A 23,502-nucleotide genomic window follows, 5' to 3' on the forward strand; every position below is an offset into this window, starting at 1 on the left:
ACTGGGTGGGCACCAGTCAGCTCTTGGCTAAGTTGATCACCCAACCCAGTGATCGCAGGAGTTGAAGCACTTTGAAAATTGCCAACTGGCCAAGCAACTCTGACTTTGCCCGAATTAGCCAGTTGTCCAGGTATGGATGCACCAGGAACCCCTCTCTGCGCAGATGAGCCGCCACCACAACCATTACGTTAGTAAACGTTCTGGGCGTGGTGGCAAGACCGAAGGGCAAAGCTAGAAACTGAAAATGGCGACCCATCACAGAGAGCCTCAGAAACGTCTGGTGGTCAGCCCGAATGCCTATGTGAAGATACGCTTCCGTTAGGTCCAGTGATGCCAGAAACTCTCCTTTTCTTACCGAGGCAATGACTGAGGTAACATCTCCATGCGAAAACGGGGCACCCTGAGGCAGTGGTTTACGCGCTTCAAATCCAGAATGGGTCGGAAGGACCCCTCTTTTTGGGGGAATACGAAGTAAATGGAAAAAAGCCCTTTTTGCTGCTCTGCCTGAGGAACCGGGGTGATGGCGCTGAGTTGCAGAAGGTGTTGCAAGGTATATTGTACTGCCTGTCGTATCTCTTCGTAATCGCATGGGGAGACCAGAAACCGCTCCGGAAGGTGGTGTCTAAAATCTAAAGCGTAGCCTTGATTTATCGCAGTAAGGACCAACTGGTCCAACATCACCTTGACCCATTCCTCATAAAACAGGGACAATCTGCCCCCCGACAGCTGGAACTGAGGAATGGGTCAGCGTCCCTTCATTGGGAAGACTTGCCCCAGATGAGGACTGGGTAGCCCCAGTTCTGCCAAAGCATCAGCCACAAAAGGGCTGAGACCAATTCTGTTGGCGACCGGACGCTTGCCAAAAGGAAGAAGCTGGAGCTCTGGATGGACGAAATCTCCGATTCCCTCTGAATTGAGATGGTGAAGAAAAAGGAGCCCCTCGACTTGGGCCTATCCTCTGGCAGTCAGTGAACTTTGTTCTCCCCCAGGGATTGAATCATATCCTCGAGGTCCTTGCCAAAAAGCAATTTACCCTTGAAAGACAACGTCCCCAGCTGAGCCTTGGAGGAAATATCCACCGACCAGTTTCTTAACCACAGGAGCCGTCGAGCCGAGACTGCTGACACCATGGATCTGGCCAAAGTCCGTAACAGATCATAGAGTGCATCCGCACTGTAAGCAATTGAAGCTTCCTGCTTGCTGTGCTTCAGCATCGGAAAGACCAGCATTAGCCTATAACTGCTGAACCCAGCGAAGGCCTGCTCACAAGGCAAAATTGCTGGAAATAGCTGCCCGCACTCCCAGTGCCGAGACTTCAAAATTTTTCTTGAGCTGCAGCTCCAACCTTCTATCCTGCAGATCCTTCAGGGCTGTAGCACCCGTAACTGGGATTGAGGTCTTTTTGGTGACTGCAGACACCGCTGCGTCCACCTTGGGCACCCGCAGTATGTCAATTACTTCCTCTGAGGAGAAGGAGGAAGAGGAGGAGTCAGTAAAGGTTCGCTCCCTCCAGGAAACCCTGGCTGAGGAGAGAGATGAGGTGGGAGAATCCCCCTCCCCCATAGCTGCACGAATCGCTGATCTAAAAGACTCCAAAATGGCCTCTGTTCCTGCGCTCAGCGGGAACAGATCTGCCTCAGCTGATCTCGGTGCAGCTAACACTGAAGGAGCTCGAGCAGCTTTGCCTTTAACCATTTTTGCGGCCCTGGAGGATCCCTCCCCCTCCCGGGAAGACATGCCGAGCACAGCCCCTCCCGAGAAAGACACGCGCGGGCCGAGCTACATGCAAGGCACGCAGACGAGCGCGGCATCGGGGCTGAGAAAGCTAAAATTCGATTCTGTAAAAAAATAGAAAAATAATCGTGGTCCGCCCAAGCGCCGAGTCAGGAAGTGAAGAGAGCCACAGCACTGGTGACACTGACAGAAAATGAAAGAAAATCAAAACTTTTTTTTGTTTTTTAAAGACTTGCCCGGCAGTGATCCACGGTCCTGATCTGGTGGGGTGGAGTGAACCGGGCTCCCCGGTGTCGCACCCAGACCTGCTAGCTTGGAACAAGAGGGCCCTCGACCCTTGTAATGCAGCTGCCTCAACAACCAGCGGGGGATGGTCACCTCAGGACCTTACAAACCCCCTGGGAGGCTCAGGACAAAAACTGCTTTTTTTTTTTTTTTAAATCAAAGTAAAAAGGTTTTACCAACCTAAAACTCTCTAAAACTCACAGAACTCACAACTCTAACTCCACTATGGAATCAGCACAGACTGTAGGCCTTGCACCTCCACCATCTGCTGGAGACTGAAATACTGCCGGACTGTACGTGGCACCATCCTGTATAAGGCGGAGTTTTTTTTTTTAAAACTTCTCTATCTCCATCTGCTAGAGGGGGGGCAAAACCCAGGAGTCTGGACTGATCCGGGTACGTACAGGGAATGAATATGCAAATGTTCTCTCATGCATATGCAAATTTTCTCTCATGCATATTCATTGTGGATATCCTGAAAGCCCGACTGGCTGGGGGTTCCCCAGGACAGGGTTGGGAACCACTGACCTAGACACAGGTGTGATGATGTCACTGGAGACATCCATATATTCTGCCTCCATTTGTTGGGAGGGGACATAACCCACATGTTTGGATTGGACTGGTGTATGAGGATGATATGGAAAAGCTGTTCAGTGCGCTTTTTTTTTACTCCTGGATTATTTACATGTCATTAGCTTCCTGCATCCAGTGGGGACTACTTATTTTAACAAGCATATTAAATGAAACCCACACTAAAATCCAACTTGGATTGTAGCATGTGTTTTATTACTTCGACCCCTTTATGAGTTGTACAGAACAATCATTACCAGAGGTACAACAGCACATTCATGAGCCCTTCCCCCAGATAAGCAGGACAATGTCATCAATACAGTCAAAGGAAACATGTAATATGGTAGAAATATTCACTTCTTTTATAGTAGATATATTTTTTTCTGTTGGGGGAAATGGATTTTGGATCAAATGAATAAGAGAGGAGCTGTTTATCAACCATCAATAATAAAGACAGCAACAGGTATTATATATCACAAATTTATCAGCAGCAATTCCAGAATCTGCACTGTAGAACAATAGCAGGGAAATATTCTGTTCAAAGGAAAAGACTGGATGAATTAGGCTATGTATCTCCTGGGGAGAGGGAAGGTGAGAGAGTTGGGCTGTGCATTATTCAAGGGAAGGAGAAAGAGTTGAGCTGTGTATCACCCAAGGGGAAGGAAGGGGTGGGGGGGAGTTGGACCATGTCATCCATGGAGAAAGAGAGAGAGTGGGAGAATTGGGCTTGCAATGTGCATCACCCAAGGAAAAGGAGAGGGTAGGAGAGTTGAGATGTATGTCACCAAAGGATAAAGAGGGAGTGTAGGAGAGTTGGGCCGAAAGTCACCCAAGGAGAAGGAGAGGGTGGCAGAATTGGGGCTGGTGTCACAACAGAAGAAAGGGAATGAGAGAGCAGGGCAGTGCATCATGCAAGGGAGTGGGGTGGGAAACTCAGGCTATATTTTATGTAAAGAGTAGGGGAGGAGAATTGGACTTTGCATCATGCAAGGAGAGGGATGGTGGGAAAGTTGGGCTATGCATCATGCAAGTGGTGAGGAGAGACTCAGGTTGTGCATTACCCAAGGTGAAGAGTGGAAGTGTCAGGTTGTGCTTCAAGAAGAGTGATGAGAGGGTCAGTCTGTGAATACTACAGAAGAAATGCATAACAAGGGTTTATAGATTGGGATAATTCTCCAAGGTGTAGGGCATCGGTTCATCCAGATATTCATCAATGGGTGTAGTGAAGGTAGCATTTTTCTTAAATGGAATGTCTCTTGTCCGGATGTTTGAAATACCCTAAAAAAGACCAGATTTATTTATTTGAAGATTTTTGGATACCGTCGTTCAGACATACCATCACAACAGTTCACACAATTAAAATGGAAATACAATGAAGTAGGAATAAAACTATAAAATCTAAGAATTCAGTCTGATAGATAAAACAATAAATAAACTAAGAGCCTATAAAATTTAACTAAAACATCTTACATATTAATAAAATGATGAAATAAAAAGAAAACATTAAAGAAAATAAATTGCATGATCTTGTGTCAGTCATGTTCTTGATAGGTTTTCCCAAATAACCAGGTGGATATTTAAGTACAAACATATAGCAAATGTTGCTTACCTGTAACAGGTGTTCTCACAGGACAGCAGGATGTTAGTCCTCACATATGGGTGACATCATCAGGATGGAGCCCAATCACGAAAAACTTCTGTCAAAGTTTCCAGAACTTTGACTGGCCCCTACTGGGCATGCCCAGCATGGCACTAACCCTGCAGCCAGCAGGGGTCCCCCTTCAGTCTTATTTGAAAGCTACAGGCAGTGCCGAAAAATAAAGTAATAAAACGTTACGAACCCAACACCACGGGGCAGTGGGCGGGTTTTGTGAGGACTAACATCCTGCTGTCCTGTGAGAATACCTGTTACAGGTAAGTAACATCTGCTTTCTCACAGGACAAGCAGGATGGTAGTCCTCACATATGGGTGAGTATCGAGCTGAGGATGTCCGAACCTGCACCAAATGTACCCAAAGGCGTGCAATAGGCACAACAACTGGGGTGGAATTTGGGAGAGGGCATCCTGAACCCCACAGGGCAGGCGGAAGGGTGTTGGTATGTCATGTTGTAAACAGGTTACGAAGGACAGACTGGCCGAAGATGGACTCCTGTCTTCCGGCTTTATCCAAGCAATAGTGGGCTGCAAAGGTATGGAGAGAACTCCAGGTTGAGGCCCTGCAAATGTCAGGAAGCGGCACCGATCGTAGGTGCGCTACTGAAGTCGCCATGGCCCTCACAGAGTATGCTTTAACACGGTCTTGAAATGGAATGCCCGCTTGCTGATAGCAAAAGGATATGCAGTCCACCAACCAGGAGGAGAGAGTCTGCTTACCCACAGGCTTTCCCAACTTGTTAGGGTGGAAAGAGATGAACAAATGAGTGCTTTCCCTGTGGGCCGCTGTACAGTCTAGGTAAAAAGCTAGAGCCCGTTTACAGTCAAGGGTATGCAGAGTCTGTTCTCCTGGGTTGGCATGGGACCTAGGAAAAAAAGTAAATAGTATAATGGATTGATTTAGATGAAAATCCGACACTACCTTAGGTAAGAATTTCAGGTGAGTGCTGAGGACCGCCCGGTCCTGCAGAAGTTTAGTGTAAGGCGGATAGGTAACTAGGGCCTGCAATTCACTAACTGCGCGCTGAAGTGATTGCCAAAAGGAAAATCACTTTCCATGTGAGTGAAGAGGCTCGAATGGCGGTTTCATGAGCCGACTGAGAATTAGATTAAGGTCCCAAGAAGGAGCCGGAGGACGTAAGGGAGGCTTTATATGGAACAAGCCTTTTAATAAGCATGTTACAAGGGGTTGCACTGATATAGGAACATCCCCGATACCCATGTGGAAGGCGGCTACCGCACTGACATGCATTCTGATGGAAGTGGACTTTAGACCCGATTCTGACAAATGCCAAAGATAGTCCAGAAACTTCAGGATTGGACAGGAAAAGGGGTCAAGGGACTGAGAAGAGCACTATGACGTGAACCTTTTCCACTTGTAAGAGTAAGATTTTCTTGTGGAAGGCTTTTGCGAAGCAATCAAGACACAGGAAACTGGATCTGAAAGGTTAAGTGGTTGAAGTATTAACCTCTCAACATCCACGCCGTCAGGGACAAGGCTTGAAGATTGGGATGGCGTAGGCTCCTGTCATTTTGAGTGATCAGGAGCGGGTCCTTTCCCAAGGGAATGTGCCTGCAGATGGAGAGATCCTGAAGTATTGGAAACCACTCTTGGCGGGGCCAGTGAGGTGCTATCAGGATCATGGTTCCCTTGTCCTGAAGCAACTTCACAAGAGTCTTCGAGAGAAGAGGAAGTGGAGGGAATGCATAAAGCAGACCGGTTGCCCATGAGAGCGAGAATGCGTCTCTGGGCTGAGAATGTTTGCTGCGAATGAGGGAGCAGTAGTTGTCAATTTTGTGGTTCCTAGGGGATGCAAAGAGGTCTATCTGAGGATATCCCCATTGTCGGAAGATGGAGTTCACTACCGAGGGGTTGAGAGACCACTCGTGTGGTTGAAATACGTGACTCAGCTGGTCTGCCAGCACACTGTCCACTCCCGGCAAGTAGGTGGCCCTGAGGTACATCGAATAGGAGAGGGCTTCTGCCCAAATCTGGGCAGCTTCTTGACACAGAAGGAAGGATCCTGTGCCTCCCTGTTTGTTGATGTACCACATGGCCACCTGGTTGTCCGTCTGAATTAGGATGACCTGATTTGACAGGTGATCCAGAAAAGTTCTTAGAGCATATCTTATTGCTCGAAGTTCCAGGAAATTTATCTGGTGTTTGGCTTCCTCTGGAGACCAAGAGCCTTGGGTTTGCAGATCGGCTACATGGGCTCCCCACCCGAGGTTGGAAGCATCGGTGGTGAGAATGATTTGAGGATTCGGAACCTGGAAGGGCAATCCCTGAAGGAGATTGTTCTGATTTTTCCACCAGGGGGACAGACAGAGTGAGTCGGTGACGTGGACAATGGTCGACAGAGGCTGAATAGCTTGAGTCCATTGAGACCTCAGAGTCCAGTGCATGAGTCTCATGGCCAAGCGGGCCATTGGTATGACATGGACTGAGGACGCCATATGTCCCAGGAGGACGAGAAATTGGCGTGCAGTCGCAGCATGCTGAGACTGCAGTTGGTGAGCAAGAGACCCGATGGTCAGTGTTCGTTGTTGAGGCAAGAAAGCCTTTGCCTGTAAGGTGTCCTAGTCTGCCCCAATGAACGACAAGGTTTGAGATAGGACTAAGTAGGATTTGCCGTAGTTGACAAGAAATCCTAGCGAAATTAGAGTGTGTAAGTTTAGATTGATTGATGACAGAGCAGCTTGCTGAGTGGGAGCCCTGATTAACCAGACGTCCAGATAGGGGTGGATGTGAACACCTTGTTTCCTGAGGAATGCTGCGACGTCTATGAGGCATTTTGTAAAGACTCGTGGAGCAGACGCTAGGCCGAATGGAAGCACTCGGTATTGATAGTGCTTGAGGCCTACTAGGAATCTCAGGAATTTGTGATGAGCTGGACTTATCGCAATGTGGATGTATGCGTCCTGGAGGTCTAGAGAGCAGAGCCAGTCTCTTCTTTGTAGAAGAGGTAGAAGCGAGCCCAAGGTGACCATCTTGAACTTTTCTCACTGGAGGTACTTGTTGAGGGCCCGTAGGTCTAGAATAGGACAGACTCCTCCCGATTTTTTGGGAATTAGGAAGTACCGGGAATAGAACCCTAGGCCTTTCTGAGACTGTGGAACGGGTTCTATTGCTCTTGACTGGAGAAGGAGGGAGACCTCTTGATCCAGAAGAATGGAGTGTTCGGACATTCTCCACATCGGCAGAGGTGGGAGGTCCGATGGCAGGGCAAGAAAGTTCAGATGGTAACCCTGAGCAATGATTGCCAATACTCATTGGTCGGTTGTGACTGAATGCCACATGTTGAGAAAGTGGCACAGTCAACCTCCTACTGGTATGTGCAAAGAGGAATCTGGCTGCTGCTCTCCAAGTGGAAGTCAAAAACCTGAAGTAGGCCCCGGCTGGGGAGCTGCTTGTGGTTTCTGTTTTCGGGTTTGGCGAGACTGATGTTTCTGATAAGGTCTCGTAGCACGGGATCTGGCTGGTGGTGGGTAGGACTTTCGTGGACGGTAGAATGACTTCTTAGAGTCCTTTCTAAAGGGCTGCTTTGAAGAGAAGTCAGAAGGCATCGAAGAGAGCTGTTTTATTTATTTATTTATTTTTAGCTTTTATATACCGGAAGTTCCTGTATACAATACATATCACTCCGGTTCACATTTAACAGAGTTAACTATCGCCGGGGAGGCGATTTACAAGGAACATGTTGAAAAAATGAACGGGTAATCTATAATAAGGTACAATCTATTATAAAACAACTGGGATCAACTTAGAGAACAACTGGGAAATATAAAACTGAAGCAATATAGACACTACATTATAGACACTGTAACCGAAGCAGCATAGACACTGTTAAATAGACACTACATTGTTGCTGAAAGACAATAAGTGTGGATTGATTTAGGGTCTTATTGTTTTAGGGTCTCATGGATTGTTTTAGGGTCTCATGATGATCTTTTAATTCAGCCACCGTCCATTGAATCTGTTCGCCGAATAGATTATCTCCTACACAGGGCAGGTTGGACAACCGGTCTTGCACTTCTGGGCGAAGGTCAGAAAACTTGAGCCAGGCCCACCGTCTCGCTGAAATAGCAACTGCTGACACTCTGGTAGAGGTGTTGAAGATGTCATAAGATATTCTGATCTCATGCTTGCCTGCCTCAAAACCTTTGCTTACAAGGGTTTGTAGTTGAACTTGGAATTGCTAAGGCAGGGAGTCTGAGAAATCCTGTATCTGCTTAAATATGGCCCTGTTATATTGGGTCATATAAAGCTGATAGGCAGCAATTTGGGAGATGAGCATGGCTCCTTGGAATTCTCGGTGTCCAATGTGGTCCAGGAATTTTTGTTCCTTACCAGGAGGGGTAGATGAGTGAGGTTTTGACCTCTTTGCCCTCTTTTGAGCAGACTCCACCATGACGGATTGGTGGTCAAGCTGTGACTTCTGAAATCCTGGGGATGACTGCACTAAGTAAGTAGTATCAGCTTTTCTGTGTACTGGAGCAATTGTTCCTGGATTTTCCCAGTTCTTCTTGAGAAGATCAAGAAGGACCTGGTGGACGGAAATAGAGGTTATTACCTTGAGGATATCCAGGAATTGGAGCAACTCCATCATCTGGTGCCTATCATCCTGTTCCATCTGCAATTGAAAAGGAACCAATTCAGCCATTTCCTTCACAAAATTTATAAATGAGAGGTCCTCTGGAGGAGAACACTTTCTACTCTCAGTGGGTGAAGGTGGAGAAGGTAAGTCATCGGTGTCTGTTGAGGTATCATCTCCCCAGGTATCATAAGGATCAACACCCTTTCCTCTAGGAAGTAGAGGGGGACAGGCTGGTTGGATGCCTGTAGGTCCTGGTCTAGGCTCTGAAGGAATCGGAGGAATTATCAGAGGCAACGATGATGGCATCGAAGGCACCGGTATAGGCATTGAGGGATGACTCGGTGGCGCCGATGGACATATTGGCACCAATGGTTAGATCGATGGCGAGGGACGTACAGGCATCGATGGCTGAGGCATAACTCCGGAAGGAGGAATGCGGAACGGTGTTTCTCCTCCCAAAGATGCTGTCAGTGGGGAGGGCATCGGAGCCATCGGAGACCTGGGCTCCATCGATGGAAAAGAGGCTATGAGGGCTTCCATCCTGGAAAGCAGCGGTGCCAGCGCTGCTGGAATTGGGTCGATGAACGGTTCCACAGTCAGTGCCGGTGTCGGTGCCAGAAGAACCTGAAGACGTTGTATCGCCTTGTCGAAGGCATCCTGGACCATCCGGTCCAGTTCTTCTCAGAGACCTGGAGCAAGCAGCCCCGGCTCCGGAACAGAAGAAGGAGGTAGGGGCATAGCCGGAGGGACCACCATTACAGGCGGAGTCGTGGCTCCCAATCCCCGATCGGGTGAGGGTTGCCTCGGTGACCTGGTCGCAGGAATGGTCAGTGCCTTTCCTGGACGGGGTTTTTTTAACAGCGGCTCGGTCGATGATTTCGCTCCCTCGATGGTCCGAGTCTTACGGTGTCGATGGCGATGTTTCTCCCTTCGATCTCCTCGATCCTGAGGGGGAGTAGAAGGTGTCGATGGCCAAGTAATCATCGATGCCGGTCGGTCACCGGTCGGTGGTCGATGCTGGCGTGAAGTCGACGGTGCCGGTTCTGACGACGTCGATGCGATGGACGGAGTCGGGGTTTGAGCACGGAAGAGAAGTTCCATCTTCTCCATTCTGGCATTGCGACCCTTCGGGGTCATTAGGGCACATTTGGTGCAGGTCAAGACATCGTGTTTGCATCCTAAACACATTACACAGACTTTATGGGGGTCTGTGATAGACATGGTGCGGGTACAGTCCGGGCACTGACAAAACCCCGACGCCATGGCTATGGAAAAACTTTAGCCGTGGTACGGTCGACGGCCAGTAGGCCGCGAAGGCCAAACTCGACGGTAATAGACAGAAAACTGGTAAAAACTTACCAGAGAACAGCGGACTTATAAAAGGTAGAAGAGGGACCCCTGTGGGCAACTTAACTTTTAGTAATTCTGTGAAGAAAATTCCTGTCAGGAATCTCTTCAGAGCTCCTTTACCGCGAGGCTACTGCTGCGTGGAAAAAAAGAAGACTGAAGGGGGACCCCTGCTGGCTGCAGGGTTAGTGTCATGCTGGGCATGCCCAGTAGGGGCCAGTCAAAGTTCTGGAAACTTTGACAGAAGTTTTCCGTGATTGGGCTCCATCCTGATGATGTCACCCATTATTTGAGGACTACCATCCTGCTTGTCCTGTGAGAAACATATCTACTGAGAAATCAAGATTCAGTTAGGAAAGAAGACATGAGGTATGAGAAGCACTTAGAATGGGCACCGACAGACAGAGAGAAAAGAGAGAGCTCCCAGACTGTGCAGCCTTTTCCATCAGTAGCTGACGCAAAGAACAACAAAGATTAATGGATACATTTTCAATAGCATAGCTAACTGCAAAGATACACACATTAGTCCTGGGGGAATTCTGTGCTACTGCGGAGTGCAGAATTTGCACAGAATTCCCCCCCTTGCGCAGAATTGCCATTTTCTGCACAGAATAGCCAAATTCTGCACAGAAAATAGCAGGGGAGACCCCAGCATGCCATGAAATGAGCGAGCGAAGAGAAAGGCCCGCTTGTGCCACAGGACATGCGCTCCCGGTGAAGATGAAGGCCGGGCGCGCCGTTTGCGGCGAAAATGGAAGGCCCCCGTGTGCCGCGAACGGAGTGTACTCCACTCGAGGCGAAGATGGAAGGCCCTGTATGCCGTGAATGGAGTGTGCTCTGCTCGCGGCGAAGATCAAGGCCCCAGTGAGAGAGAATCTGTGTGTGTGTGTGTGTGTGTGTGAGAGGAGAGGGATGTGAGAGAGGGGAGGGGGTGTGGGGGAGGAGAGGGTGAGAGCAGGGAGAGGAGTGTAAGAGAGGGGAGGGTGAGAGAAAGCATGGGAGGTAAGAGAGTGGGGGTTGCTTCAGTGTGGGTTTCAGAGAGAGGGAGCCTATATGAGGAGATTGTGAAGGAGAAGATTGGAGGAGAAGTCCATTACCTGCTATTAAGTTCACTTAGAGAATAGCCACTGCCATTTGCAATGGTAACATGGAATAGACTTAGTTTTTGGGTACTTGCCAGGTTCTTATGGCCTGGATTGGCCACTGTTGGAAACAGGATGCTGGGCTTGATGGACCCTTGGTCTGACCCAGTATGGCATTTTCTTATGTTCTTTGTGTGTGTGTGTGGGTGTGTGTGTGTGTGTGTGTGTGGGTGTGTGTGTGGGTGTGGGTGTGTGAGAGAGAGAGAGAGAGATTGGGAGCTCGTGTGTATGAGAAAGGGATCATGTGTATGTGAGGGTGCTAGCCTGTGTGAAGGGATTGTGGTATATGTGAGACATAGCCTGTGTGAAGGGGTGCGTGAGAGAGATATTGGTAGCCTGTGTGAGAGAAAAAGGAAGCTTGTGTGGGTGTGGATGCAAGAGAGAGGACCCTGTAGGAGTGGATATGTGTGTGCAAGAGAGTGAGGGAGCCTGTATGACAGTGTATGTGTACTAGAGAGCGGGAGCATGTGTGTGAGAGAGGGAGGGACAGAGGGAGCCTGTGTGAGGGGCAGTACTGAGAATGGGGGTCAAACTCTGGGACTGGTGATAGAATGGAAGGGGTTGAGGCTAGAGGTGGATGGGAGAGATACTGGCAGGTGGAGGAGTTGGGGCCTGAGAGGGCAAAGTGGCCAGGGCAGTAGGGAGAGCGAGTGGAAGGGACACTCTTTCAGTGAATTTCTAGGGAAATTCTGCTCAAAATATTTAAAGTGGGTCTGTAATGGTCACTGTCCGATTACAGATGGGACATTTTTAAAATCCTGTAGCCATTTTAATGTCAACAGCCGTCGATGAAATGAAGAGAAAGTGTGAGAGAAAAAAATTTTTCTCATGAGAGAAAAACGAGACAACGATTACTCACCAGCCTGTGGAAACCTGAGAGATCCCGTGTGGGAGAATATATATATAAGAAAAAGTGACTTTTGTCAGCAAAACACTGTGAGAAAAAACTCACAAGGCTCCTGCTCCGCGATGCCTACAGCAGCACGGAAAAACGAAGACTGAAGAGAGACCCTTGTGGCACAGAATATCATGGCATGCTGGGCATGCTCAGTGGCCTCACAGGGCCAGTCAAAAGTTTCTAGAAACTTTGACAGAGTTTTCCCACAATACGGCTCCATCAATGATGTCACCCATATGTGAGGACTAGCATCCTGCTTGTCCTGGGATAATCATTCGTCTTCTCAAGATAGCACAATAGAGCTTGACGAACTTCTAACCGTTTGAAAGGAGAAAGGAGACATCGATGGATGGAAAAGCTGGAAGCTCAATTGTCTAGTTCACATGAAAAGCAGAAACCACTTTAGGTAAAAAAGAAGTCACTGTCCTCAAAGAAACCCCCGACTGATATCTGAAGGAAGGGATCCTGACAGGACAACGCTTGTAACTCCGAAATCCACCTAGCAGAAAATATCACTACTAAAAAATCTACATTAAGAGTCAAGTCCTTCAGCGTCACTCTTCGGAGAGGCTCAAAAGGCACCGTACGCAAACCTCTGAGAACCAGATTAAGGTTCCAGCAGGGACAAACTCTCCTGACCGGAGGTCACAAATTTCTTGTTCCCCTGAGGAACCTGATAACATCCAGATGCGCCGAAATAGTGGAGTCCCCGATCTTACCACAGAGATAGCCTAAGGCCGCCAGTTGAACTCTAAAGAAGCTGGGAGACAAACCTTTGGAAAACCATCTTGCAGAAAAGACAAAATATCGTGAATGGAGGACTGGAGGGCACGGATTCTATGAGTAGCACACCAAGTCTCGAACACCTTCCATACGCACATGTAAGCCAGATTATTGGACTTCCTCCTGGCTTGCAATAAAGTGGTCACAACCAATTCCAGATAACCTCTACACCTCAACTTCCTCCTCTCAGCTAGACAAAAGTGATCGGCCTGGTCTGAAAATATTGCACCCTGACGAAGTAGGCCTGGCAGATGACCGAAACGAATCAGACCGTCCACCGCCAGGTTGATGAGATCCGCGAACCACGGATGCCGCGGCCACTCCAGAGCGACCAATATCACTTCTCCGCAATGTTTTTCTATGCGACAGAACACCTTGCCCACTAACGGCCAAGGAGGGAACACATAAAGTAGAACCCCCTGAGGCCAAGATAGAATCAGAGCATCAATGCCCTCAGCCTCATGCTGTCGATGTCGACTGAAGAAGTGAAAAGCTTTGGCGTCGCCATTAAATCCATATGAAGGGACCCCAACGTCGCCTGATGAGCCGCATCACCGCGTCCGACAATTCCCACTCGCCTGGATCTGAGTCCAACTTAGGAAATCCGCTTGAATGTTTTCGACTCCGGCTATGTGAGATGCAGCAATCCCCTCGAGGTGGGATTCCGCCCAATGCATTAAGACTCGCTACTGCCTTACTCTTGGTGCCACCCTGCCGATTGATATATGCCACTGTTGTCGCATTGTTGGAAAGAATCCTCATCGACCGCCCTTTCACTACCGGCAAGAACTCCCTCAAGGCTAGATGGACGCCCTGGTCTCCAAACGGTTGATAGACCACGCAGATTCTCTTGCAGACCAGAGACCCTGGACCGACCAAAGCTGACAAACGGCTCCCCAGCCAGTTAGACTGGCATCTGTAGTAACTATCACCCAGTCTGGGACCTCAAGATCCACCCTGCGAAGGAGATTGGGAAAGTGGTGCCACCAAGCTAGACTGTCTCTGGCTACACCCTCAAGGGGCAACAGCAAGTGAAATTCCTCAGAGATCGGTTTCCACCAAGCCAAAAGCGTCCTCTGCAACGGTCTCATATGGAAAAACGTCCACAGAACCAATTCCAAGGTTGAAGTCATGGAACCTAGAACCTGTAAATAATCCCACACCTTGGGAACTCGCGGGTTCAACAACTGGCGGATCTGATCCTGCAAATTGGGCACTCAGTCTTCTGAAAGATAAACCCTGCTGAGCCAAGTGTCGAACCAGGTATTCCAAGGACTGAGTTGGAAACAAATTACTCTTTGCCAGGTTTACGACCCAGCCGAGACTGAAGAACCTTGAGAACGCTGCTGACCCACTGAAGACGGAGAGTTTCCAATTTTGCCTGGATAAGCCAATCATCCAGATATGGATGCATCAAGACCTCCTCCTTCTGAAGCACCGCCACTACCACCACCATCACCTTGGTGAAGATGCGAGGGGCTGTGGCTAGTCCGAAAGGAAGAGCCCGAAATTGAAAATGCTGGCCCAGCACCATAAAGCGGAGAAAGCGCTGGGAGTCCAGGTGTATTGGAATATGCAGATAGGCCTCCGTGAGATCCAAGGATGCCAGCAAATCCCCCTTGCGAACAGCTGCTATCACTGAACGCAAGGTCTCCATCCGGAAGAGGGGAACTTTGAGGGCCACATTCACCTTCTTCAAATTGAGGATGGGCCGAAATGTGCCCTCCTTCTTTGGGACTACAAAATAGATGGAGTAGCAACCCGTGCAAAGTTCCGTGGTGGGGACAGGAATCACCACTCCCAAGCTCTGGAGACGCGCTAGGGTCTCTCGCACTGCCAACTGCTTGCTCACTGGACCGCAGAGGGAAATTGGAAAAAGATTGCGAATGGGCCAAGCAAAATCTAACACGTAGCCATTTCTTATCACACTGAGAACCCACTGGTCCTGTGTAATTTTAGCCCACTCGTATAAAATTGCGTCAAGCAACCTCCTATAATAGGAATGACGGAGTGGGCCAGCCTCACCTCTTTGTGAGGACCTGCCACCGGCAGCTGAGCCTCCTGTGGCTCCTCGAAAGGACTGCCCCCAAGACTGACCGCGAGAATAAAACTGTCTCTGAGAACCAAGGGTAGGTCTTACTGGTCTTGATCGCCTGTCCAACCGAAACCGAGGCCTAGCCTGAAAAAATCTTTTGGCTTTAGGCCTATCTGAAGGTAAACGGAGCGGCTTGTTATCTCTGACAGATTGAATCAGTTGCTCAAGGTCTTCACCAAACAATAGGCGACCTTTGAAAGGCAAGGAACCTAACTGCACCTTAGAGGAGACATCTACTGTCCAGTTACGCAGCCAGAGTAGTCTTCTGGCCGCCACAGCTGAAGTCATAGCTCTAGAAGAGGTACATTCCAAATCGTAAAGAGCATCTGCTCCGAAAGCAACTGCCACTTTGATGCGCTCAGCACTGTCTGCCTGCTCTCCAGCCTTGGGAAGGTGATCCTGCAGCTGCTGCACCCAGCGGAGGCACGCACGCTGCATAAAGCTGGAACAAATCGCCGCATGTAAACCTAAAGCCGAGACCTCAAAAACCCACTTGAGGTGCACCTCTAATTTGCGATCTTGCATATCCTTCAAGGCCACAGAACCGACCACCGGAATAGTTGTCCTCTTAGTAACCATAGACACCGCCGCATCAATCTTAGGAAGCGCAAAAGATTCCAAATCCTCCTCCAGAAGGGAATAAAGCTTTCCCATGGTACGAGGGACCTTCAGACCAGCATCAGGCGTACCCCATTCCGCAGTAGCCAACTTGCGAACCGACTTATGGAATGGGAAAGAAACTGGGGGACTCCTCACCCCCATCTAGGACAGGTCCTCACCCTATAAGTCTGCATCGCCCTGGGGCATCTTAACCCCCAGCACTTGAAAGGCCAGCAGGAGTAAGACCTCTAGTTCCTCCCTTTTAAATAAACGGACCTCCTTCGGGTCCTCTGCCCCTGGAGTAAGGCACCCCGAGTTGTCCCCAAGACCTGTTTCTCCGGTCATCAGCTCACCTGTACGCGTCGGCAAGTCCTGATCAGGCACCTCCCCAGATAAACTAGGAGCCGTATTTGAATCTGCAGAGCCATCTCTGGGACGATGAGGGCTTTATCGAGGCTGGACCAGAACCATCCCCCGGCAATGAGGCCCCCCTGGCAGTTCCCCCGGGGTGTGCCTGAACAGACCTGGCCACAGGACTGCCCTAGAGGGCTGCTGACCCACCAAAAAGGCATTAGAAGAATGAATTCTAGAGAGAATACTCTCCCTGCCCCAGACCCCTCAGGGGAAGTAGCAGGAGGAACAAGCACTATGGCAGCTTCCTTCTCCCCTGGCCCCTCCCAATCGAAAATTAAGTCGGACCAGGCTGGAGACAAACTTGGAGGACCCTCCCCCACTGCCCCCGATGGTGTGGGAACAGCCGCCGCGAAATCTAAGATGGCCACCGTTCCTGCACCACCGGAGGAAGCAGCAGCAACTAGGACAGGGCCCCGACCTAAAATAGCACTGCAATCCCCGGAGCTGCAATGCTGCTTCGCAGGTGAAGGAGCCCCTGACAAGCCCTCCCCGCCCTCCATACACACTGCACAGAGACCGGCTCGATTGAGCCATGATCTTGCCGAGCTGCAGGCCCTACACGCTGTACCACGCGCCATGAGGGGAAGGGGAAACAGATTACAGGCAACTGACCACCGAAAAAAAAGCAAAAACAAACACCAACAGACCCCCCCAAATTGGGCCGACCTTAATGGCACAGGAGGAGGAAGTCACCTGCTGAGCTGCTGCCTGTGATTAAACCTGTCCTGCTTTTTTTTTTTTTTTTTTTTTAAACAAAAATTTTACCACAAACAAAGGAACTGAGACCTAAACCTGCAATAAAAAAAGACAGGCGGTCACAGAACCAGAGGGCAAGAAATTAAAAAAAAAACCCCAGTGAGCCTGCAACCACCAGAACAGCCTCGTGAGGGGAGGGATATGGACAACCAGATGTACACCCTCTGGGCACACAGACAGGCATACAAAAGGGTGACAACCCCCGACCCGTCCACCTCAACCGGATGGGGTAGGACCTATCAGGCCAAAAAAGAAACCCCCGGAAGGCTCAAAAGAACACAGTCCTAGAAAAAAAAAAGGGAAGAACACATATCACAGTCTGCCATCTACTGGAGACAGGCTTATGAGGCAGTGTCAGTAAAACTTTCTGTGTCTCCATCTGCTGGCACGGATGCATAAACCCAGGAGTCTGGACTGATCTGGGTGGGTATGTACAGGGAACAGCGTTTAACATTTATTTATTTTATTTAACACTTTTATATACCGACATTAGTGTGCAACATCATACCGGTTTACATCCGAACTGAAAGGTGGAAAGTACATAAAACGGGAACGGGGGGGGGGGGGGGGGAGCAGTGAACCGGGAGAAGCCGGAAACAGAGCAAAAGATATAATGCAAACAATAAGTGATGTACTGCAAATAACAAGAAATAATAACAAAATATAACAAGAAATAGTAAAAAAATATTGACCGATGTTAGGGCCTGAAACCCATCCCTATTACAATGAGCTGCTTTGCATGCATTTGCATATATAAATTGTGCAAATCCATGCAAAGCAGTTTATGCATATCTTAATTCTATGCAAATAAAATAACGTGGCTGACAGGAAAAAAATCAGTCCCGTTATTTTATTGCGTTTGAGGGAGATATAATTATTTTACCAAGGGAGTATCAGGACACTAGTGTGGATCTCCGATGGTCCCATGGTAAAATTTAAAGGACCAAGCAGCCCCAAACCAGAGAAGAGACCTCCTGCCTGTCCTCCTGAGGCAGTGGCAATCCCAAAAATAGTAAAAAGGTTGTGAGATAGAACACCACACCACACCACACCTCCCTTCCCAAACCCCTCCCCTTTGTCTTAACACCACCCCCTTGCCCCAAACAATACCTCTTCCTTTGCAATACCCCCCCCCAGCAGCAGCCCCCACCCCTCCCCCCTGTCAAAATCTATAAAAATCCCTGGGATCTAGTGATCGATCCAAGCTCTTCCCCCATTTTCCCATCCAGAAAAAAAGACCCTGGTGGTCTGGGGAGAGGGCAACCTGATTCCCCCATTTCCAGATCTCACTACCCCCTAAAAAGCTTGTTGATCTATAGTGAGGGCCCAGAACACCCCGTACCTCTGGGCCCAAGCAACACCATTTTCAAAAATGGTGCCAACTTCCTTTGCTGTACCATGTGGTAGGGACAAAGGCTGGACAGTGCCATTTTGGAAAATAATGTTAAAAGGGTCCAGTGCTAGGAAGCACTCCAGGCCCCCACTATAAATCAACGAGTGGAGAGGCTTGGTGGACCATCAGACCCCTTGGATTTTCACAGATTTTGACTGGGAGGGGGCTGCTACTGAGGGGAATTATTGCAAGGGAGGAGTATTTCTTGGGGCTGTCATCATGAGAGTAGGACTCGTTTTGACATGCAATATTTTGTCACTTGCTTGTCTTGTGATAAAAAATTGCATGGCAACATTTTGTAAGGGATGGGCTAAATTTCACAGTGATGCCACCTCCCCCACCCCACGATATTTCACCCCTCCTGCAATAAAAACATTGTGGCTTGATAAATCTCCCCCTTCGAGTGGTCATGCGTACAGCTGTCCTATAATTAACCAAATAAAGTTATTTGGCTAACTTTAAGATAGCCGGCTATATTCAATAGTGAAATAGCAAAGTTACCTGGATTACTTTGTTCAGCTAACTTTGCAATCTGGCCTGTGACCGAATATGGACTCTAAGCTTTTTTCACCACTGAGTTGGAGAAAAGCCTTACTGAATCGGGACCCAAATCCAAGTATTACACAGCCCCATTCCCTGACTCCATCAACAGCACCACACCTTGGCATCCTGCAGGACTGTGCCTGAGACATGTACTTACTGTCACTTTGTGCACATTCTCTGTCCAGAAGGTCGTGGGCTGCTCTTTGAGGTAATCATGTTCCTGAGACAAAGGACAGAATACTGAATGAGGGTATATAAAACCAATAAATAAATAAATATTTTGTAAGGAAGCTTATTGTTTGAGGAGTATAAAAAGAGATTTCATACCCTTTCCCCCTCCTGCCTACACACACATTCAACTCCATTGTTACTGTACCATCTCAGTTACCATCTCTCAGTTCCTGCATTTTCATCTGTCATTCAGTTCCTCTTTCGTGCTCCAGCTCACTTGACTCATTTTGTCCTCTCATGTTATACACTTAACCATAGTTACCTTTTCTATGTGCTCTGATCCCTGTAGAGTCAGGAGAACCAAAAGAAAGCAGCAGCAGTGCCAAATCTAGACTGATTCTTTACTTTCATAGTTTTGTGGCAAAGACAATATTTTCATATATTGATCTGATCTCATTTTGTTCCTCCATGTACTTTACTTGTTCATGATTCTCCTCCTGACTCTGTGCTCCATCTGTGAATAATATCCAGATCTCTGTCTCCTTTCCATCACTTATACTGGATGTCAGCCAGCTCTCTCCCGCTGAATCACCATAAAACAGATGTTCTACTGTTCATATCCTGCTCAGTGGCTGCCTCTGCCGTAGCTCTGAGGTTGAACAAAGTTAGGGCAGAGGCAGCCACTGAAAATATTGGAGTGAGATTCACCCACCTAAGAATAGCAATGAGTATCCCCTGATGAAATACTAAGTTTTGAATCGTGCCACATTGGGATTTACAAATTTGAGTGGGATAGCATTTAAGATGGCGATTTTAATATGCACTGTAAGAAAAATTCCCAAAAAAATATAACACAGGATTTTGGAAAAATTAACTGGTAGTTAATGATTAAGACAAGCCATGGTAACCTGGATGGCACTTATGATGTCAATGCATGAAACTACAATTTTCCATTTATAAATATTTTTTCATACAGTCAATGACTGAGATTTAGAGTGAGAGGAGTGGAGTAAGAGCTGCGTTGGATTCTTTTCTGATCTCACCAGTGAGATTCTATTGCCTGGCCCTGATCCTGTGTTTCCTGGTTCATGTTCCAGTCCTGGTCTTTGGGTTCTTCCTGGCTCCTGCTTCTGTCTGGAAAGTCCTGGCAGCTGCCTGCACCCAAGGCTTCAACCTATGGAGTATGCTGGCTGCTTCAGATCACCTGGCCTCTTCAAGGTACACCCCTGCCTAGTCACCATACCTCCTCTCCTTCCCCTGCAAAGTAGGCTGTGATACCACCTCTTGTTTAAAATGCAGCTCCCATTGTCATTTTGAACAGGAGACCGCCACACTTTGTCCACTGCAGAGCTTATCTGACTCTGTATATTTATTTTATTTATTTATTTGTTTGGGGTTTTTATATACCGGTATTCGTCGAGACATTATATCGGTTTACATGTAACTTATAACAGCAGGGAAATACAATAAAACAGGGAGATAGGCGAAACTTGGAGAGTATACAGAGGTATTATAACAAGCTTTGGAAAGATCAAGTAGATAATAAATATAAGCAATTAACATGGAATTGCTGATAATAAGTAAAACATGGAGTTGCGGATAATATATAACATGGCTAATAAAATAACATGGAGTTGCGGATAATAAATATAAGTTAATACATAAATAGATATATCTTTGCGGGAAGACTATACACGAACGATGAGCAGCTAAAGGTACTGGCAAGGGGGGGGGGGAGGGGTGGAGGAGAGCATTGGCAGGGGTGGTGGGGTAATCTAGTTATTCCGGGAAGGCTTGTTTGAAAAGCCAGGTTTTCAGCTTCTTTTTGAATTGTTGAGTGCTTATTTCTAGTCAAATGTCTGGTGGCATAGTGTTCCAGTGAGTGGGACCTGCTATAGAGAATGCTCGCAGTTTAGTGGATGTTAATCGATAGGTCTTGTGTGGGGGATGTGAAGAGTGCCTTTGTATACTGATCTGGAGGGGTGCTTGGAGGCATGTAGGCGAATTTTGTTGTTGGTCCATTTAATGTTACTGTTGTGGATGGATTTATGTATAATGGATAAGTTTTTGTAGAGGATGCGGTATACAACTGGGAGCCAGTGTAACTCCTTAAGGATTGGTGTGATGTGTTCGTTTTGGTTGGTATTCTGGCTGTAGTGTTTTGGAGTATTTGCAGGGGTTTGATGTAGGAGGCGGGGAGGCCTAGGAGGATAGAATTGCAATAGTCAATTTTTGTCAGGATAATAGCCTGTAGTACGGTGCGGAAGTCGTTGAAGTGGAGGGGTTTAATTTTCTTAAGGATGTGAAGCTTGAAGAATGATTCCTTTATTGTGGTGCTAATGAATTTTTTATAGTTGAGTTGGTTTTCGATGGTGACTCCCAGGCTACGTGCGTGTGGTTGGAATGGGATGGTGTTAATGTGTTGGTTATTGTGTGTCATGAGCTTGGAGGAGTTTTGTTGCGAGATAAGGATGAGCTCTGTTTTCATTGTGTGTGGGGGTTAGGAGTTTGGCTTTCTGGCAGTTGGCAGGCCACGTCAGAAGCTAAAATCTATCGCCACGTCTAACTGTCTTTTCCTTGGGCCTACGCTTAGTGCATAGGAAATGTCACGTTCCGACCGCAGCAAGCTTTAGCAAGTAACAGCCTTCATCTGCCACTGGCTACACAGGAAATCAGTCTGCAGTAAACATATCTAGTGCAAGCTTTTGCAACCCCCAGAACAGCTCATGGCCTACTTGCCTTTCACACCTAGATAGCTCAGTACAATTGCCTCACGACCAGCTAATGACCTCCCCCCTCCCTGCCTGCAGACTGACCGCTTGCACCTACTGCCCACTTGCGCCTACTTAGTAAAAGGTCAGCACAAACATTTATGGTGGAAAAACACTGTGTGACGTATGTATCCTATGCTATGCGATGAAATCATTTACAATAAAAGGAGAGGCTTCCCAGAAGCCGGGAGCATGCTTCACCATGAATACTGTCTGAGGTGTCTTCATTGCTATTGCTACAATTGTGTTCAGAGCGAGGTGAAGGTTGGTGAGTAGGTGGTCTATTGCACTAAGGCAGTTCTCCCATGTTTTGATGGCTTTGGGTAACGATTCTTGGATGAAGATGAGAATTTGGACATCGTCCGCATATAGGAAGTGAGGAAGGCCTAGGTCTGTAAGAAGCTGGCAGAGAGGGAGGAGGTAGATGTTAAACAATGTGGATGAGAGGGAAGAACCTTGGGGAACCCCTTGGGTGAGTTGGGTGGGTGATGATTCGGAGTTTCCGATTTTGACCACATAGCGCCTATTCTTAAGGTAAGAGGTGAACCAGCGGAGGGTTGCACCAGTGACACCGATTTCGGAGAGGCGACTGATTAGGATGTCATGGTTGATGGTGTCAAAGGCTGCTGAGATGTCAAGTAATGCCAAGATGTAGGAGTGACCTTGGTCAATTCCTTTTAGTATGGTGTCCGTAAGGGAGAGCTGGAGGGTTTCAGTGTTAAGGAATTTCCGGAATCCGAATTGGCTGTTAGCAAGTGTATCATGTGTTTCAAGGTAGTCTGAGAGTTGGGCATTGACTATTTTTTCCCTGACTTTTGCCAGGAATGGGAGGTTGGAAATGGGACGGTTGTTGGCTAGGTCTGAGGTGTCGAGGTTGGGTTTTTTTAGGATGGGTTTTACCATAGCGGGTTTTCGTGCGTCGGAAACTATCCCGGAGGTGAGCGAACAATTGATTATTTGTGCTAAGGCAGGGGTAGGGAACCTATGGCTCGCGAGCCAGATGTGGCTCTTTTGATGGCTGCATCTGGCTCGCAGACAAATCTTTAATAAAAAAGTAAAAATCTTAACAAAAACCCCCACCCCCCAAGACCTGCCAAAAGCCCCTGGAGGTCCAGCGGGGGTCCAGGAGTGGTCCGGGAGCGATCTCCTGGACTTGGGCTGTCAGCTGCCAGTAGTGAAAATGGCGCCGACAGCCCTTTGCCCTCACTATGTCACTGGAGTCGACTAATGGCGGCGGTAGCCCCTGTGACATAGTAAGGGCAAAGGGCTGTCGGCTGCCAGTAATCAAAATGACGTCGACGGCCCTTTGCCCTCACTATGTCACAGGGGCTACCGCTGCCATTGATCGACCCCAGTGACATAGAGCAAAGAGCCGTCGGCGCCATTTTGACTACTGGCAGCCGACAGCCCAAGTCCAGGAGATCGCTCCCGGACCACTCCTGGACCCCCGCTGGACCACCAGGGACTTTTGGCAGGTCTTGGGGTGGGGGGTTGTAGTAAATTAATTTTGGAGGTCTTGGGGGGCGTCAGGAGGGTGGAGGGTTTTATTAGATTTTTACTTTTTTATTAAAGATTTGTATGCGAGCCCTGGACCCCCGCTGGACCACCAGGGACTTTTGGCAGGTCTTGGGGGGGGGGGGGGTCAGGAGGGTGGGGGGTTGTAGTAAATTAATTTGGCAGGTCTTGGGGGGGTCAGGAGGGTGGGGGATTGTAGTAAATTAATTTTGGAGATCTTGGGGGGTGTCAGG

General features: G+C 48.3%; 1 protein-coding gene across 1 annotated transcript in view; it reads right to left on the minus strand.

The window, feature by feature from the left end:
- Nucleotides 1-3,055: 3,055 nt before the first annotated feature.
- The window catches only part of LOC115082284 (sperm-associated antigen 8-like), a 105,343-nt gene continuing 84,896 nt past the window's right edge, over nt 3,056-23,502 (minus strand). Inside the window, exons 5-6 of the mRNA XM_029586517.1 lie at nt 18,970-19,032; nt 3,056-3,867 (exon numbers count right to left, since the gene is read on the minus strand). Coding sequence (XP_029442377.1) covers nt 3,745-3,867; nt 18,970-19,032 — 186 coding nt within the window. The 3' untranslated portion in view covers nt 3,056-3,744. The remainder of the gene's footprint in view (nt 3,868-18,969; nt 19,033-23,502) is intronic.

The sequence above is a fragment of the Rhinatrema bivittatum genome, unplaced genomic scaffold (genome assembly GCF_901001135.1).
Source record: "Rhinatrema bivittatum unplaced genomic scaffold, aRhiBiv1.1, whole genome shotgun sequence".
NCBI classification, from domain to species: Eukaryota; Metazoa; Chordata; class Amphibia; order Gymnophiona; family Rhinatrematidae; genus Rhinatrema; species Rhinatrema bivittatum.